This window comes from Pollicipes pollicipes, unplaced genomic scaffold (genome assembly GCF_011947565.3).
Source record: "Pollicipes pollicipes isolate AB1234 unplaced genomic scaffold, Ppol_2.1 Scaffold_4219;HRSCAF=4965_pilon_pilon_pilon, whole genome shotgun sequence".
Lineage (NCBI taxonomy): Eukaryota > Metazoa > Arthropoda > Thecostraca > Pollicipedomorpha > Pollicipedidae > Pollicipes > Pollicipes pollicipes.
The window spans coordinates 33,923,239-33,941,295 of NW_023596448.1; the positions used below are offsets into that span (position 1 = coordinate 33,923,239).

Here is an 18,057-nt window from a genome sequence, read left to right on the forward strand (position 1 = left end):
ACGACGACCTGGTGACCAATCCGCGCACAGGTCGTGCTCGCATAGCCAACTGGCGACCGCCACGGCGAAATACGCGTGCAGACAGCCAAACATTGACCAAGACGCTGGCTGACAACCAATCCTAACAATCCGAGGAAGGCGGGCCCCAGCAACCGGGCAGTCGGGCTGCCTGACCACCTCACACGTGGGCCCCGGGACCGGTGGAAACAGCCCGCCGTGACCTTGACCTCCACACCGCACGAGAATGCCGCGTGCCGTCGCGCACCGCAAGCAACGACGCCAAAAACAACGCAGCCTGGCGCGAAGCGTCACCAACAGCATGACATCGCTGAAGTCACGGCGGTCGTCGGCGCGGCAGAGTCAATACAGAGTCGGAGTCGGAGTCGGCGGCCGCGGCAGATCAATACAGGCGGCTGTGCACACGTGGCCTGCGGAGGCTCCGCGGCCTTCCGTTAACACGCGTAACCTCGAGTCTGCGCTCCTGCCACAAATCCGACTGCCAGCCCGAACCCTTTCGATGGAATCGTTGCCCGGACTTGAGAAGTTCAAGTCAAGTTGAAACTGAACACAGCACAGCAGATGATAAAAGTACCAAGCACTATTATGTATCATCTAATAGTTTCAAACTCAATTGACTAAATTAACCTCATGACGCTCCAGCCCTTCGTCTTGTCAGACCAACCGTTCGCTGCCCAGCGTTGCTGCAACACCTCCTGGCAAAACCACAGCAAAACAGTAACTGAGGGTGGTGAGGGGACTCACCCTCGCCACGCTGTGCAAAGCCCACACAGGTATTATGCATCCGACGGGGCGGCAGCAGTAAGGGGGCCCTAAAACAGACCCCCGCCAGACAACCCGAGCGTGGACTCGTCCCGACCTCGATCGAGCCACCCCACCTACGGGCATGCATGAAGTGGGGTAAACAGCGGACGGGCAAACGCCTGGCGGCACACAGAGCGTCGACGCATGGTGTATCGGCGACCCAGCCCCGCCGCGCCTGGCCGACCGGCGACTGCCGGTGGCCGCGCGCCCGGCCGGCGGCACAGAGCGGCTGCCACGAGTCACGTGGCTCTCGTGGGACCGCCGTGCCGGCTGTAGAAGAGCGCCCCGACAGCGGCGCCGCACCGAGTGTGGCGGCTCACAAGCGGCTGACAACCGTGGCGCACGCCCTCCGGCAGCCTAGCCCCAGCGCACGCCACGTGCCGGGCGACCGGCGTCAAGGGCGCCTCCGTTCAGGAGGGCAGACAGCCCCAGCGACCAATCACAGTCAAACCTACACCAGGAGACGGGGAAGGACGCCAGTCCCCACAGTATCACGGTGGCGAATATTGCAGACATCCCTCCCTAATGACCCTAGTGTCCCTACGTCATGTCTAACGCCAGCCCAGCATCCGTACGTTGCAGAGACTCGTCCAATCACGGGGCCGCTCGCGGTGAGGTCACCGTCAGCCCGGCCAATCACGGCGCTTCCTGGTGGGCCGCAGCCAATGCGGCATCGTCTCTCAACCGGGCAGCCAATCGGGCGCCAGGATTCCCCCATCGTGGGGCCCGACCACTCACGAGCGTGGCCGGCGCGTCACGGCCAATAGGAAGGCTTCGTTAAACCGGACGGCCAATCAGACGCGGCGCCTCACCGTCGCCCCATCGCTCGCAAGACCTTCGCCATGAGAGGTGCCTTTTTCTTCTCTGCAAAGACAGAAAGGTTCATCAGCAGTCGAACAAAAATTGAGTAAGGGGGAGGGGCGGCTGAAACGTCATGTTCCATAAATTTTAGGCAATTATGACCAGCGTGAAGTGACAGATATAACAAATGTGAATGAATGAACAGACAAAGTGACAATGTCCCATCCGAATCTGGCTCGCCAAAAAATGTCAAAAATAAGCCCGAACACAAAACTTATAAAATATATCAGTATCTTCGAGCTCGCTGGTGGCACGCTTTCTGCATGCAGAGCTTCACACCGCGGGGAGAAAATATTGTTGCGAGCAAACCCCAGGGTGAAGAAATTCAAGTCCAGCGCGGTCGACTCGCCCTCTCCTTCCCCGGCGGCCGACCGCCGGCGGCGGCCGCGGCGGCACTCACGCGGGGCGGCGGTGCGTCCGGGCGCCGCCGGCCGGCTAGTAGGGTCGGCGCCAGGCGCTGGCCGCGGCTGTCTCGCCCCGCCGGCCGCCATGGAGTTGGGCATCGGCATGGCCACCGCCACAGCCGTGCCGTTTTTCGCCTGTCGGAGGCGGCCGGCGGGGTCAGGCGGCAGGTCAGGGAGGTGTCAGAGGTCACAGGCCAAGGGGCCAATGGGTTTGAGGTCACAGAGGAACGCTTGGTCAGAGGGAACGGGAGACACCAGGTCTGGAGACTACAGGAACGCGCCGGGTCAAAAAGGTTCTGAAGCTGCGGAGGGCCAGCAGCAGACACATGTCTGGATCCCAAGGGTAGATCCAGGGCCCCATAAAATTTTGTGCTTATGGGATCCTGGTATATTCTTGGGGCTCCAGGCACGTGTCTGGTCAGAGGCTACCCGGTCAGGAGGTCAGAGGCGTATCGAATCAGAGGTCACGGAGGCGTGCCGGGTCAGAGGTCACAGAGACGTATCGGGTCAGTGGTACGGAGACGCACCGGGTCAGAGGTCACGGGGGCGTACCAGGTTAAAGGTCTCCGAGGCGCACCGGGTCCGCGAGGTCACGGAAGCGTATCGGGTCAGAGGTCACGGAGACGTACCGGGCCAGAAGGCGACGTGATATAACGGCTCAGGGTCGCTATCAAGGACAGCCCAACGCGACCAGTATGCCACCTCACCAGACGTACATGGGAGACCATTGTTCCGCACAGGAACAACGGCTTACTCACAGACGCGCGACACCATCCAGCCACACAGTCAATACGGACGTCAACGGCTTCTGCTTTAAACTCTCGCCCATGAGGCCACCAGGCGCAATCCTGCCACCATCCCAGCGACACACGTGAATTACACCACCAGGTGCGGCAACCCCTCCTAAGACGCGGCGCAGCTACCACGCTCACAGCACCAGCCCGCCTCAGCGCCGCTCCCGCCGCCTCGGCCGGCGCCGCAGCGCGCGCCGTCGGCGCCTCGCACCTGTTTCCTGGCGACGTTCCTCGGCGGTTTGGCCACCGTGTGTTCGTAGGCCACCTTGGTCTTGCGGCTGCTGGCCAGCGACTCCTGGCGCTTGCCCTCGATGATGGAGCGCAGCTTGTTGTACTTGATCTCGCGCTCCTCCGCGCAGCGCTGCCGGCGGACACGGCCGCGCGTCACGGGCCGGCCGTGTTGTGTGCCGCGGCGAGCACGCTCGGGCGCGTTGGCTCGTGCCGCGGGGATTACGCACGTGTTAAAGGGATACAGCAGGCATGGTCAACAGGCAACAGGCCGCTGTGCTCGCTCAGAACGGACAGACACAGTTACCAGCAGCCGCACACTGACCAAACCAAACCACACCAGACCAGACCAGACCAGACCAGACCAGACACCAGTCACTGGCACAGCGAGGTGGCCACCAAACGACCCACCCAGCCCAATACCGAAGCCGCCACCGGACCATGAACATCGCCATGAAGCAACGATAACACCGCCGCTCGGCTGAGGCATCAGCATCCCTGGCCCACCGACCAAGCAGAGACCGCTACCCCATCGGGTCTGCCCCGAGTCCCGAGCCCCGAATCCCGAGTCCCGAGCCCCAAGTCCTGAGCCCTGAGCCCCGAGTCCCGAATCCCGAGTCCCGAGTCCCGAGTCCCGAATCCCGAGTCTTGAGCCCCGAGTCTCGAGCCCCGAGTCCCGAGCCCCCCCCCCCCCCCCACACCCCCCCGGGTCCAGCGCAGGGCGGCCGGAGGAGACTCACGATATGCATCTCGCGCCACGTCTCCATCTCCTGGCGGGGCTCGGCGCGGAACTCCTTGTGCACCAGCGCCTTCCAGAGGGCGTCCGTGTCCTCCAGCAGGTAGGAGTTGTAGTACTCGATGTTGTGCAGCTGGCCGGCCGAGCACTTCTCCAGCACCGGCCTCAAGATGTCGTACGGCACGCCGCCCGTGTACTCCAGGTCTGCGGGCGGCGGGCGGCGCCGTCAGTCCGGCAGGCAGGCGCCGCGAGCACGTGCGCCGGTGGATTCGGGGGGCTCGAGACCAGCAGCCAGCCGATCGGGCGTCCATGTGATGTGGGTTCCACCCTGAGGCTGCGGGGAGATGCCCGGCCTACGGCACCACACGAAAACATGCGCCCTGATTCAGGCGCAAACACAATGCCACCTGCATCAAACACAGTCAGAAAGGACGTAGCAGAAGTACCTTCCGCTAGAACTCTGTGTATCTGCCCCCCTGAGTCCGCCCTTGAGTCACCGACACGGAGCGGCTCGACTGCCGTGTCCGGCACACGCCAGGCAGGGTGGGCACTCACAGTCGATGTTCTCCTGTAGGCTGCGCAGGCAGATGTCCACCAGTGTCGGCACGCGGGACCAGCCGGCGCTGCGCGCGCCAGAGTACACCTTGGTCCTGGACACAGGGGCACGGATGTCAGACACAGGGGCACGGACGGTCAGACACAGCGCGACGCGCCGCTCCTGGGCACGGAGAGCGCTGGTCAGACGGGCTGACGTAAGTTGAGAACATCGGCCACGGAAGCCGCTCCTGGGCACGGAGAGCGCTGGTCAGACGGGCTGACGTAAGTTGAGAATATCGGCCACGGAAGCCGCTCCTGGGCACGGAGAGCGCTGGTCAGACGGGCTGACGTAGGCGGAGAACATCGGTCACGGAAGCAGCGACAAGACGGTCAGACGATCCCCTCGCCTTGCGTTCCTGACACCGCCCCTGCCCACCCTCACAGCCTCCCCTCCCGTTCGCCGACTCCCCTCACCACGTGTTCCTGGCACCGCCGCTGTTCCCCACCTCCCTCTTCCCCTCACCGTTTGTTTTTGGCGCCGAGCACGGCGGCCAACGCCTCCTCCTCGTCCAGGGTGCGCTTGGCGGCGGGCCGGCCGGCGGCGGGCGCGCGCGGCAGTGGCCGGTAGTGGCCCGAGATCTCTGGCAGCGCGTCCAGCACCTCGAGCGCCGGCGGCGGCGGCGGCGGCGATGGCCGGGCCCGCTCCACCAGCTGCCGAGCGAGAGCGGGGTCAGCCAGGGAAGAGCGGGGCGCGGCGGCTGGGTCAGGGGAGAGCGGGGAGCGGCGGCGGGGTCAGGGGAGAGCGGGGAGCGGCGGCGGGGTCAGGGCGCGATGCTCGTCGCTCGTGCACTACACGCCTGGACCCAGGGACGGGACTAGAGTAATGAGGTATTTCGAGGGTGAATCAAAGATGCAGCCAAAGTGACAGCCGGGGGACAGCACAGTGGCCACGGCCCTCTGTATCAGTACGGGGGGGGGGGGGGGGAACCGGCAGCGGATGCACAGACAGGCTGCGGCCGCAGCACCGGCGCCCTCAAAGACCAGCGATATTTACATGATGTCTGCACTGTCCGTTCCGTGGTAAATTGGAATTCAGCGCGTGGAAATACCTATCAGACACAGCGCGCAAACTGTACAACCACTAGTGAGGTTTGGTGCGTACCAGAACATTCAGAAACGGTTAGGTATATAATGATATGCTGTAACGCGACGAAACGCAGCTTTGCATGCTCGACATAATCTTACCCGACACGCAACTGCCAGTTCCAGCAGCAGACTGACCGAGTCTCAGACCAGCACAGCGAAATCGGGCGACACTAACGGTATCCCGGTCAGCACGTGGAAGAGTGAACCCGACCCACGCCAACAGGGAACCACTCAAAGCGTAACCGGGAAGAGCTACTCACAGAACCAGAGGAGTTCAGCGAAGACGACGACTTTGATGAGGACGACTTGGACTTCTTCTTCTTCTTCCGCACGACTGAGTCGGAGCCGCCTGCGTGAGATGGGGCGAATCCCCAGTTATGAGCGAACCGATCAGCCACGAAGCACTCATCGATGTATAACTGCTTCCCCTGCACACGGGAGATAACCCCGACAACGAGGCGAGGCTGGCTAGTGTAACACATCCTTAGCAGCCAATCGTCTCAAAGACCGGAAAAAGACAAAAAGTAAACAATCAGCCACATCTATCCCTAGACAGCAGCGTGGTAAACTTAAACTGTTGAGTGCCAAGGATGCTGGCATCTTGCATGTTACTGCACACGTGTCTTGAGACCCCAAGACTGCAGCCCTTTTCCTCGCTCAACACCGACCAGCCAGCATCGAGCCAGATGGCGGTCAACCCAGCATCTGTGCACTCCCGGCACGGAAAATCGGACGGACAGGTCAGAACGTGAAAACACAAGGTCAAACGGCAACGCATCAGCGGCAAAGGAAGCATGCTGGGGGCGGAGATGGCGGAGGAGACCAGAGGTCTGGTGACATGAATTAGTCTCCTTGGTACAAGCTGCACCCACTCACCGAGCGCGGCCGCGAAGGATGCGCCACCGGTCTCCTCGTCGCCGCCGCCGCTGCTGGGCTGGCCGAGGAAGTCGACCTCGCGGAGGGCCGGGGCCGGCCGCGCCGCCGCCCCCTGCTCCGAGCGGTCCCGATCGCGCCGCGACGACTTGTGCTTGCTGCCGTGGTGCCGCTCCTTGCGCGCCGCCTCGCCGTTGACCTTCGGCGTCGGCGCCGCGCCGTCGGGCGAGGCGCCGACGTCTCGCCGATCCCGCTCCTTTCCATGCTTGCGCGGTCGCCCTTCACGGTCACGGTCGCGGTCACGGTCGCGGTCGCGGTCACGGTCGCGGTCACGATCACGGTCACGGTCACGATCACGGTCGCGATCGCGGTCGCGGTCACCGCCGCCGGCGGTGTCCGGGCTGAGCGAGGCGGCGGGATCGTGGCCGTTCACCGGCGCCGGCTCGTGCCGACGGTGCTTGCTCTCCTTGCGGTGCCTGCTCTCGGCGCGGTCGCGCTCCTTGTGCCGGTGCTCGCTGCTCGGGCCGGCCGCCTCCTCGCGGCGCGCGCGCTCCTCGCGGCGGCGCCGCTTCTCGTCGCGCGCGCGCCGCTCGGCCTCAGCGGCCGCCTGCGCCTCCCGCTCAGCCTCGGCCTCGGCCAGCTCGCGCTGGCGCCGCTCCTCCTCCTCCGCCTCGCGCTGGCGCTGCTCCTCCTCCTCCGCCTCGCGCTGGCGCTGCTCCTCGCGCGCGCGCGCCTCGTCGATCTCCATGCGCTCGCTGCCGTCGCTGGCGGCCGGCGAAGCGCTGCGCGCGCTGGCCCGCTCGGCCTGCTCGTTCTCGTCGAAGATGCGCTTCCATTTGGAGACAAGCTCCCGCGACTTGAGCCCGACCGGGCCCGGATCGCGCCGGAAGGCGTTCACCGTCTTGCCCACGCCGGTGCGCGACAACACGTCCACCGTGATGGGCAGCCTCTGCAGCTTGCTGAAGCAGTGCAGGATCTGGGGATGCAAAGAGCAAAGCGTTGGGGAGACTGCTTGCACGTTGTCTGCGGTGTTGGTTGCTGTGGCTGTTGTTGTGCTACACTTGTGGTGGAGCTTCTGACCATGGCCTCAGTTTATTCTTTAAGTCTAGGTCTTATAATATCACCCAAAAACTTTATATAGCATAATCAGAAATAACCAATTCCATAATGCAACATGCACAAAATAACATGAGCCTTATATAGATATGTATATATATATATATATATATATATATATATATATATATATATATATATATATATATATATATATATATATATATATATGTACACATATATATATACATATATATATATATATATATATATATATGTACACATATATATATACTATATATATATATTATATATATATATATATATAGATATATATATAATATATATATATATATATATATATATATTAGCTGTTAAGTGTGATTATCTAACCAATTATTTTATGTCTGCTATATGGTGTAAGACAATGCTCTTCACCTGAAATATTGTCATCTGATATGATGGATTGGTGCATTTAATGTTTATACAGCTCACTTTTTGTCTAGCCTCACTTTGTTTTGACAAAGTTACTCAGGTACAGTTTTAAGTGTGACACATATTCTGGGCCTTGGTATATGTATATACCATATAGCAGACATAAAATAATTGGTTAGATAATCAGACTTAACAGCTAAGAACACACCAACTGTGTCAGCAATGATAGCACAAAATGCATGGACAAGAATGGACAAAACTGAACATGATTGCAAATAATCATGGTAAGGTGGCTCAGGAACATGACCTTGTTTAAACCTCCATTTGAAAAAAACTTAGTGCAATTAAAGTTGCAACTAGCTTTTTATGTACTAAACATTATTTTTAAATGCTGCTCAAGTATGCTCATGATAAAGAACTCATGAAAACAGTAGAAGCGCATGTGCGTACCAAGGCTCAAATGTTTCCAAATTTGGTGTTATGACTGAGATGCATGCAAACAAATCAAAACAGCTTTGGCTAGGCCTTAAGTGATTTCAAAAGCCTGTGAGAGTTGAGCATTTATCACTGCCTGAATGACATTTGACACCAAACAGCAGGTTAATGGCATTTCATATGATTGCAAAATTACATGGGCCTTGGCATCCTTAGACCCCTGTCACAAGAGGCATTAAACAACTGCAACAAACTGATTTTCTTCATCTAAATGACATTAAATATACACAAGACCAACAGCTGGTCTAGATAATTATCTGGAATCTTGCAACATTTTACAGGAAGGTGCTTGGCACTGCCAACTTGGACAATTATCTCAAAAAATTTCAGTGCTAAGTGCAAATCCAAGATCACTCCCAGAGCACAGTTGGTACAGAATATTTTTGGTATGGCTGCCTAAGACTGTATGCTATGCATGGTGCATGTGGTAAAAAATTGAGAGATAACTTCTGCATCTGCTGGATGTAAATGGATAATCTGTGAGGATGATTGGCAGGCATAAATATTTGTTTCACAAACATAGATTATAGTGGTTCAGCCAACAGGAGAAATACATCCTAATCCCAAGCATGCAAACTGCACAGAATCACGAAAAAACAGTTACCGAAAGTGGAAGTCTGTAAGGCTTGAACATTTCACAATTGAAGGCATTACACTAAATTATTTGTAGTTGGCATATGCATGTCCCACTCTCCTTATGCAACAAAATCCCATGTTATCATGTTCAACCTTGCTGAATCTGGCACAACCTACATCTGAGCAAAATTTAGAAAAGATGCTCAAACGGATGGAATTACGCAAAACATGGAAGTACGCAAAACACAAGTTGAACCAAGACATGAAGACAGACTTAGCACTTCTACAGAAGACAGTAAACTACTGTGTGTGTTAAATGTGTTACAAAGTGCTCACCTTGTCCTCATCGCTGTACCTTTCGACCTTTTTCTGGTAATGCTCGACGATCTCCAATAACGAGGCACTCATCGTCATATCCGCTTCTGACACCTCTTCGTATCGCTATGTAGTCTTCCAGGCCTTGCTTATGGCTCGACCAAGCAAAGGTCCTACCTTGCTTTGATTTTACATCATAATCACAAAAGTCGTAAAAGCCTGACCACACGCGCACGGAACTCCAAAACATAGAAGTTTTACACAACACATATGCTGTGAAAGTCGGAAAAGTCTCGTGCGTAATATTTGTCCCAATACTTGTTCCGTACACTTAGATGTTATTTGGCAGCCAGCTCTCTCCGCAGTACTGAAGCAGTAAAATTTTAGCTTGTTTTATGCAGCATAGCCAAACGTGCACATTGCAACAACATCGAACTCAATCCCTTTGTATGCACTGCTTACCAGAGGACATTGGTCAATTCGTATAAGCCTTTTATTTAATCGCCGTCATGCTTTTCAGCAATGCAGCATATTCTACGACTGTGTAGGTGCAAGAGAGGTTGGCGTACCAGGTTGTTCGGAAACTGGCACCTCAGGGAGGACGTGGATGTACCTTATGCATTGTTAACATGTGAACTTTTTCTTGCCCGTCAAACGTGCGGTGGAGGTGCATTAAAATGCGGTAATGTCATGAAAAAGGTTGGCGTCTCCTACCCATTATGGGGACGAACAGCCTTCACGCCCAGCATGTGTCAGGATCATACCAGTTGCCCGCAACTTCATAAGCAGTGTGGTGCAATGAAGCTGAAAGTAGAACTACTGACTCGCACCCGAGCGTGCTCAAATGTACAGAGGGCTTGCTTAACCCATCTCGGCTAACTCGGGTCAAAATATCTTCATGAGCAGTAGCCATTCGAACTGAACATGCAAACAGAAAGCTGCAATGGACATTCCTTCGTGTAATCTCCCACGAAGATGGTAAAACAATTTGCTATACCGAACACTAAAATATGTGACCCCCTCACCTTAACCAAATCTTCTCTAAGGCAATGCTGCGCGTGACCGAACGGGACAAGACAGCAGAACATGATGTTGAGCGTCACCAAACGAGATCAGGCCGGGGAAGAAAGCATGTTCCGTGTGAATCGGCGACATCAGTCGAGAAACATCGTGCTGTGGTGTAGTGCGTGCTGGTGCGCGCGGCTGGGTGCGCCTCTGCGGCCGACCGCCGGAGGCGGGGGCTGACCGGCCGCCGGTCAGCGGTCACCGGGACGTCGGTCTTCTGATTCCGGTAAGAGTGCGCGGATGTCACGCTGGTGGCAAGGAGAAGGGCGTGCCAAATGGAGTCGCGGGAGAAATTGGTGTAGGGTGGTGGGGAAGAGCTGGAAGACTTCTTGCGACGGTTGGATGCCTTTCGGATGACAGTGGTGACTGAGAAGAAGGCGATGTGGAAGGCGCTTGTTGGCCTCGGTTCGCGGATTGTGGTGATGGGTCCACTGTCAGAAGAGGACACAGAGGATGTTCAGAGCGCGAAGTCGGCACCGCGTCGGCAGCTCGGTCCGTCCCAGAGCTGGTATCAGGACCGGCTTAATCAGCGACGTAAGCAGCCCTCCGAGGCATAAGGCACGTTTCTTTCCGATCTACTCTCATTGTTTCGTGGCGCATTCCCTGACTCGGGGCCTGACACGTCTGTCGGAGCAGCTATCTTGAGGAGTCAGTTCTTGAATGACATTTTATCCTATATTGCGGCGCGGTTACGGCTCTTGTATCCTAGCATTGACGTTGATGTGATGATACATACAAAACAGAGTGAGGAGGCTGTCCGTCGCTCGCCGGCTGAAGTCAGTCACATTGTGGAGGGGTCTGCGGTAGAGAAGGGAGCGGCTGATCATCTCCGTGACGAGGTGGCTGAGCTTTCTCGTGCCGTGTTCCGAGATCCGCGCGGCGGCCGGGTCAGCTGGCCGGCTGGTGCTATCGCCGGGGGCGGCGTGACGTCACTCGGAGCCGGACGGGTCAGCCAGTGGCCGGCTCAGCAGGGCGAGAGACCGTCACGTGACCCGGCCAAGGTCAGCTGCGCGGCCGGCCCACAGGAGCGTGCCCACGGGGAGGGCAGCTGCGCGACATAGCGGGCTAGCCGGCGTCCGGGTCGGGCCGGGCTGGTTTCAGGGGCAGGCGAGCGCGATGCTAGACATGCGGTCCTTCTGACCACCGGTAGGTAGAGTGTACCCAGGCTCCATCTGGTCCCGGCCAGGGGTCACCGGCACCCGTGGTCTGCTGGCGTTGTGAGTTTGGGCACAACCAGCATGACTGTCCTCAGGCTTTAAACTGAGGAGGGTCCCTACCGGGGAACCAGTGGTAATCGGATCCGAGGTCAAAGGTCCTCGCAATTCGCAGGTACGTTTGCTTCATGTGCGTGGTCGCAATGCGACAGTGGATTGTACGTGGTTGGTTGATAAGGGAGCAGTGGCCACCTGTGTGTCGGCATCTCTTACGGGGCTCAGCTCGTTACCACTCAACCCAGCGGCTGTACACCCGATCGCAGCCAATCGCACGACATTGAAACGTGTTGGTATGATTTCGGCAAACGCTTCGGTCGGTCCGGCAACGATAAATGACGCTCAGGCACTGATGGTGGAAGATTTGCCTGCTTCGGCCACCCTTGGAAATGATGTTCTGACGTTGTTCAAGTCCGTCCAAGTAAACTACACTGAGCGGGTGCTGTATTTAGGGCATTTTCGCACACAGTTGGAGGAGTAGGCACTCCGACGCATCCAGTTTCTGTGCACCTTGTATCTGATTGAACGGCGAAACCTTTTTCCGAAAGGATGATTTACGCGCAAGCTGAGGATTTGGAGTCGATTTCCCGAGATGTTATGTTTGATCCGGATGCTCGACAAGTGGAACGTTACGGGATTTCAGTTAGTCCCTGCCTGGCCAGGCCTGGAGTGGATTAGCCGCATTCCAATTCTCGTGGAAAAACCCCGGATCAGATTCTGTCCGTCCTTGTATCCATTCCGTCGTTGATGAGGTTGAAGACATGGAGACGGCTCCAGTAGGGAGTGACAAGCCTACACGGGTCGGAGTGGTACACGTTGATTTGGCTGAAGCGGAAGTCAACCAGGTCAGTCACAGGAAACTGAAGAGTCTATTTCACGGGTGTCGGGACGTGTTCGCAAATTCTGATGCTGAGCTGGGACGAGCATATCGCGCCCATTTCGACATCAACACCGGCGGGTCGCCACCTGTTGCAGTTTAGCCAAGAAGGACCCCATATCATTTGAGACCAGAAGTGCGGGGGCTTATCGTTGACACGGAGGCCCTCGGGCTAATCCAGCGTACCAGTTACCCTTGGTCGTCACCCATTTTGGTGTTTGAGAAGTCAGATGGTACTTTTCGTTGTGTGGTGAACTTCCGTGCGTTAAACAGCAAGACGATGGGCGAGGTCTGCCACATACCATCTGCCAAGGAATGCCTAGATAGCTTGGCCGGTGCAAAAACTGAAATAGAGCACCTGCACCTGCTGCGAACCATGCTAGATAGACTGAGTTGTACGGGTTCGACTGTAGAGAGTAGGAGAGTGGTGCTCTGCAGGCGTCGGATAAGGTTTCTTGGGCACGTTGTGCCATCCTCAGGTCTCGAGCCAGGTGCAGACAAGGTTGAGGTCATCAAGGACTGGCCGTGACCACAGGCAACCAAGCAGATGAAACAATTTCTTGGGCTGTGCAATGACTTCAACGACTTCGTGCCAATCTTTAGGCCGTGGCAGTTCCGCTGCATACAATCTCTAGAAGGACCAAGCTCCAGTGGGATGAAAGGAAAGCCTCTCAAGATCTGAGGGATGCCCTCGGTACGTCCTCGCTCTTACATTTGCCAGGCACGCAGCAAGAGCCTGAGGTTAGCAGGGATATATTGGATTTTGGTTTGGACTGTTTTTTTTTGTCACAGAGGGACCAACCAGGAGTCAACAGGCCGGCGAGCTTGTGCCTCAAAGACCTTGTCTGATAGTGAGAAGAGCTGGTACATTTGAGGTAAGCCGGTGCTTCATTTTTGTTTTTGCTTTGAGGGAATTCCATCTGCACCTGCTTTGCGCGCGCATCAAGTGGTTCACTGACCACCGCTGGCTTCAGCGGTTACGCAACACAAAAGATCCGAGAGGGCGGCACGCGTACTGGGTTGAGAAGATTGAGGAGTTCAATTTTCTATACATTTCAGAAAAGCTAGGAAAAACCAACATACTGATGCTTTATCTCGCGTGATGATCTGCGCAGCGCAGCCAGTGCCGCAGTCTCAGCCACATGATCTCATCCACCTGGTCGGGGGGGAAAGGGGGGGGGGGGGTTGCGAGATGCTCAGGAGCGGGACGGGGCGGCCAGCGTACTGCGCATGGAAGCACGCCTCAACCGGGTGGAGGGTCCACATAGCAGTCGGTGCCGGCAGGGTGGTTTTGAACCGGTCATTGATCAGGGCAGCGGTTTGTTAGTCGTCGTCAAAGCAGGTATAAATGAGACGCTGGTCCCGAAAGGTCTCATTCCACGCGTTTTGAGTCTCCAGCATGACTAGTTTGGCCATTTCGGACTGGGAGACTGGAAGGACCTGTCAGCTGCTGCAGTGGACCGGAAATATTTCATGGGAAATGGAGCAGGATGTCAGGAACTACCGTAATGGCTATTTGGCTTCTGCCGTTCAAACAACGCGCAACGCTGTTTCACGGCGTCGTTGGAAATGACGACGCAACCCACAGCTCTTTGGCAGCACGTCGCTGCCGGCCTGATGGGACCGTTCGGACGTGAGATCACAGAGCAGGGTAATCGATACGTTCTGTTCGCACTGGGCCTGAGCAAAAGTGTGTAGCTGGCTACCATTCCAGACAAATCGGCAGAAGCCGTGGCCAGGTCGCTGACCGAGAGTGTTCTTTACCGTCACGGCCTCCCGGAATCCACACTGACAGATTGCGGCCTGGGATCCCTGGACGATCCAAGGTAGGATCTCTGTTTCTTGTTGCTGTGACTGTTAATTCGAACAGAGGGCATCTCCCCATTGCAAAAAAAAACGTCCCAGCCTAATCTTGGGTGGTTTGAGCTTCTTTTGAAAGACTTTCGGAAGACTTCACGGCGGTCGTTCTCACGTGAACGGCGCGAGAACCGCCTGGTGTTGCCTGCCGGGGCCAACGCCGTTCGTTTTTACAAACTCTGCAACCCCGGTTATCACTGGTTTTGTTCCAGAGATTGCGAACTTTTGAGGCACAACAACTGTTTTACGTTATTTGTTTCACTAGTCGGTTCTGCAAAAGGATGAGCGTTCTCGGGCAAACATGGGCTGGATTTCTTCATTTTTGACCGTGTTTGGATTCACGTTGTCTGCCGCACCCGGTGATTGGTGCGTTGAGGCGTGCCCGATCCCGACAATGTTCCGTTAGAAGGTTCGTAAACCCGAACATACCTAATCTTTTCAATGAATAACGTTGTTTCAAAAGCGCTACTTCCCTTGGCCGTTTCGCTCTCCCTAGCCCTATGTGTTATATATATATATATATATATATATATATATATATATATATATATGTGTGTGTGTGTGTGTGTGTGTGTGTGTGTGTGTGTGTGTGTGTGTGTGTGTGTGTGTGTGTGTGTGTGTGTGTGTGTGTGTGTGTGTGTGTGTGTGTGTGTGTGTGTGTGTGTTTCACATGCAATAACGCCAGGGTTATCACGCCTCTTTCACTGTGGTGATAGGTCAAAACGGATCACCGAAGCGGACCTGCACCAGGCATAGGTTTCTGGTGCCTTGACGTTACAAAGAGCTAGATACTGCCTGGTCCTTTGATGTGCTCTGCTTCATCCCGTTGTGTGTGTGAGCCACTTGCACAGTAATTCAACAGTTGAGCCATTTGCACAGTAATTCAACAGTTGAGCCATTTGCACAGTAATTCAACAGTTGAGCCATTTGCACAGTAATTCAACAGTTTTCTTCACGACTGTTACGAGTTTTCTTGGCTCCGTGGGTCTCCTGTGGCATGCATTTGACAGTAATCCGCGCGCTGTATCGGCTGTGGGACGCCAGAATATCAATTATGTGATTTTCCAATGTACCTTACACAATAGAAGTCATGGACAAGCGCTGGTACATGCTGCGGGTATCGGGGTGAACGCGGTTTCTCGAGTTTCAACCTTTTGTAGATTGTGAGTGCTGCTGAGGGTAATGGAATAACCATGGGCGCGGCACGTCGTGGAGCCTCGGCGCTCCCAGTAGCAAGAAGTGACGTCACAGAGGACCTTTAAAGCCGAGCTAATAGTACCAACGCTACCTGGCCAGCATCCATGGTTCGAACATGCTATCAGAAATACTCAGGATTGTCGTTTCAGTTAGGTGACTCCTGCAAAGCCCGTGCAGGCCCAATATGTTAGGACAGGCGATGTTAAGGACGTCATTAGCTTGTCGCACGCCAGGCTCTTGTTCAGCACGCGCTCTTTAGGAATGAGCGAAATTAGCATGAAGTTGCCTGGTGTGGCCAGATCTAGCAATGAATCCCACATGTGGTATCTCCCACCTCAACGGCATTATCCCCGAGGCAAAACCGCTGTCAATAATATGCGGTATATGTAATACTTGCATTAGAACCAGTAGACAAACCTCAGCACTGTGACGTATCACGCCATCGCGGCCGCGAGCAATTCAATAGTAACATCGCGCACCATCGATACCATCGTATCAAAGCGTTCATGTCGGAAGCATGTCGTAGGTGGAGGAGCCGGCGTACACTTATGTAACACGCAAGTCCCGTGCGCCCACCCGAGTTGCTGACAATACCGTGTCGGATATTTCCCTCATGATGAAAGCGACGAGCCGGTTGGCCTGGCTGCGATCTCATCCGGCAGCTTTGTTAGCCATCGCCTCCTGCCGCCAATGATGCCACGAATGACGCTCTGCTCGCTTCTGAGCCTCGTCGTCTCCGTGCGTCGTTAGATGTCTTCGCGACGGTCGAATAGGCTGGCGGCACGTTCCCGACGATCCAGCTGCTTGCACATCCGTGGTTGCGACGATGGGCGCATTGCTGTGTGATGACCTCCACAGTGGTGTCATGACACCGAGAGAGCTACCGGGCTGTGGGTGTGAACCTCCTGCTATCGGGGAAAGCTTATCAAGCAGCTGTTCACACGGTGGCCAAGAGCGCATCCCACTGTTCATCTGGAGTAAAATGGCGCCAAGGCATCGCTCCAGCTGGCCGCAATTTTGTACAACCATGTTATTGTTCGTCTGCCGATCGTTACACGCGCCATTTCTTTCCTCCGTTTTTCCGTTTGCCTGTTGCGTTCATGTTCAAGGTAGAAGTTTACAGATGATGGTCACTGCAGCGACCGAGTTTGATGTCGGTGTGTTGGATCTGGATCGGAGAGTTGCCGACAGTTACGCTCACCAGAAACTCACGTCCACTGGGTAACTGCGGCGTTAGTGCAATCTGGGTCGGCGAAAATGTCTCGACACCTGACGAAGTCGACGCACACAGTGCCGGCTGTCCTCGTGCAACGAGCTGTAGACGAGATCACCTGTGATAAGCGCCGGCCGTTTGCACTATGCATGGTAAAAGGGAGATGTCTTGCGGACGGCCTTGACCACGCGCTTCATGTCAGATTTTTGTCATGGCACGTAGGCATGCGGAGGCCTCTACCGACATATCGAAGGTCAGGCGGTCAGGTCACCGAAGGTGCGGCGGCTGCTCTGACCTCTCAGGACGAAGCCGTCCCCTCGCGGTAGGCCATCGCCCGAAGGTCACGACCCCACCGCCGCGGGCGCTGGTCGACGCAGTGTTGATCCGAGGACAGGGCGATCATTCCCCAATGGCTACCATCGCCTGGGGGAGTCAGTCAAGGAAAACTCTACCGAAATCAGGCTTGAGCCAAAGACCTCTCACCAGGATTGGCATGCGCGCTAGCCGACCGCGCAACCGAAGTGTTCAGAACAACTTAAGATAAACACTTGAAACTTGCTATCAGTGTGCAAGTCTTTTGTCTCTATGATAAATGTTGTGGTGCTTTGAAATTTTGAGAAATGCATGCACATTTTATAGTTTTTTTCCAAAAACTTCGTTTTCAGATCAATATACTAAAACCTAACAATTTCTTGATCCGATATTGCAGTTTTGCAGCTTCCAATTTCTTCATTCGGTGTCTTCTTTTCGTGCAATGTGCACTGTGATAATTCGATTCAGTCTGCAATTTGCTCAGAACACGGTCGAAATTCTCGAAAGCTTTCGTGTCGCTACATGATTGGCGGGGTTGCCGATCAACCAGCAGTGATGTTGATTCACCTGGGGGGGGGGGGAAGTTGACTTCCTCTGAGGTTTTTCTAGCACAAGTCAAAAACGAACGCGCACAGTGAGATAATTCCAGTAGCTGTTTATCTATAACATTCATCTATTTTGGTGCAGTTTTCGTGTTTATTTATGAATCAAAAAGTACTACCTCACATGAAAAACCATCCTAATACCACAGGGTATATGACCATGGCACGAATCATTCTTGCTTTAATGGGCACCTTATGCAAAACGCATGCTGAGCTCAAAACAGGCAGTTTTATTGCATAATTTTGGACGCATAATTATGATACTGAACGGAAACTATGTGACGGGAATGCTTAGTGAGGTCACAATAGGTTCATGAAGACATGCAGGGCCCAATGAGGCCATCCAAGGTCCTAGACCTAGACCAAGACATGGGTCCAAGACCTATGTTATCAGTAGCGGAGAGTCTAGATGAACAAGTGCGACGCTTGTGGCCACCTCCTTATC

General features: G+C 55.1%; 1 protein-coding gene across 1 annotated transcript; it reads right to left on the reverse strand.

The window, feature by feature from the left end:
- Positions 1 to 1,174: 1,174 nt before the first annotated feature.
- On the reverse strand, positions 1,175 to 9,533 carry LOC119095237 (transcription elongation factor B polypeptide 3). Its single transcript, XM_037218105.1, has 10 exons — positions 9,300 to 9,533; positions 7,135 to 7,377; positions 6,405 to 6,600; positions 5,789 to 5,877; positions 4,906 to 5,093; positions 4,401 to 4,495; positions 3,850 to 4,049; positions 3,093 to 3,242; positions 2,084 to 2,222; positions 1,175 to 1,686 (listed from the first exon to the last, which is right to left on the reverse strand). The coding sequence occupies exons 1-10, from the start codon at positions 9,375 to 9,377 to the stop codon at positions 1,631 to 1,633; spliced, it is 1,434 nt and encodes a 477-aa protein (XP_037074000.1). The 5' UTR covers positions 9,378 to 9,533; the 3' UTR covers positions 1,175 to 1,630.
- Positions 9,534 to 18,057: the final 8,524 nt, after the last annotated feature.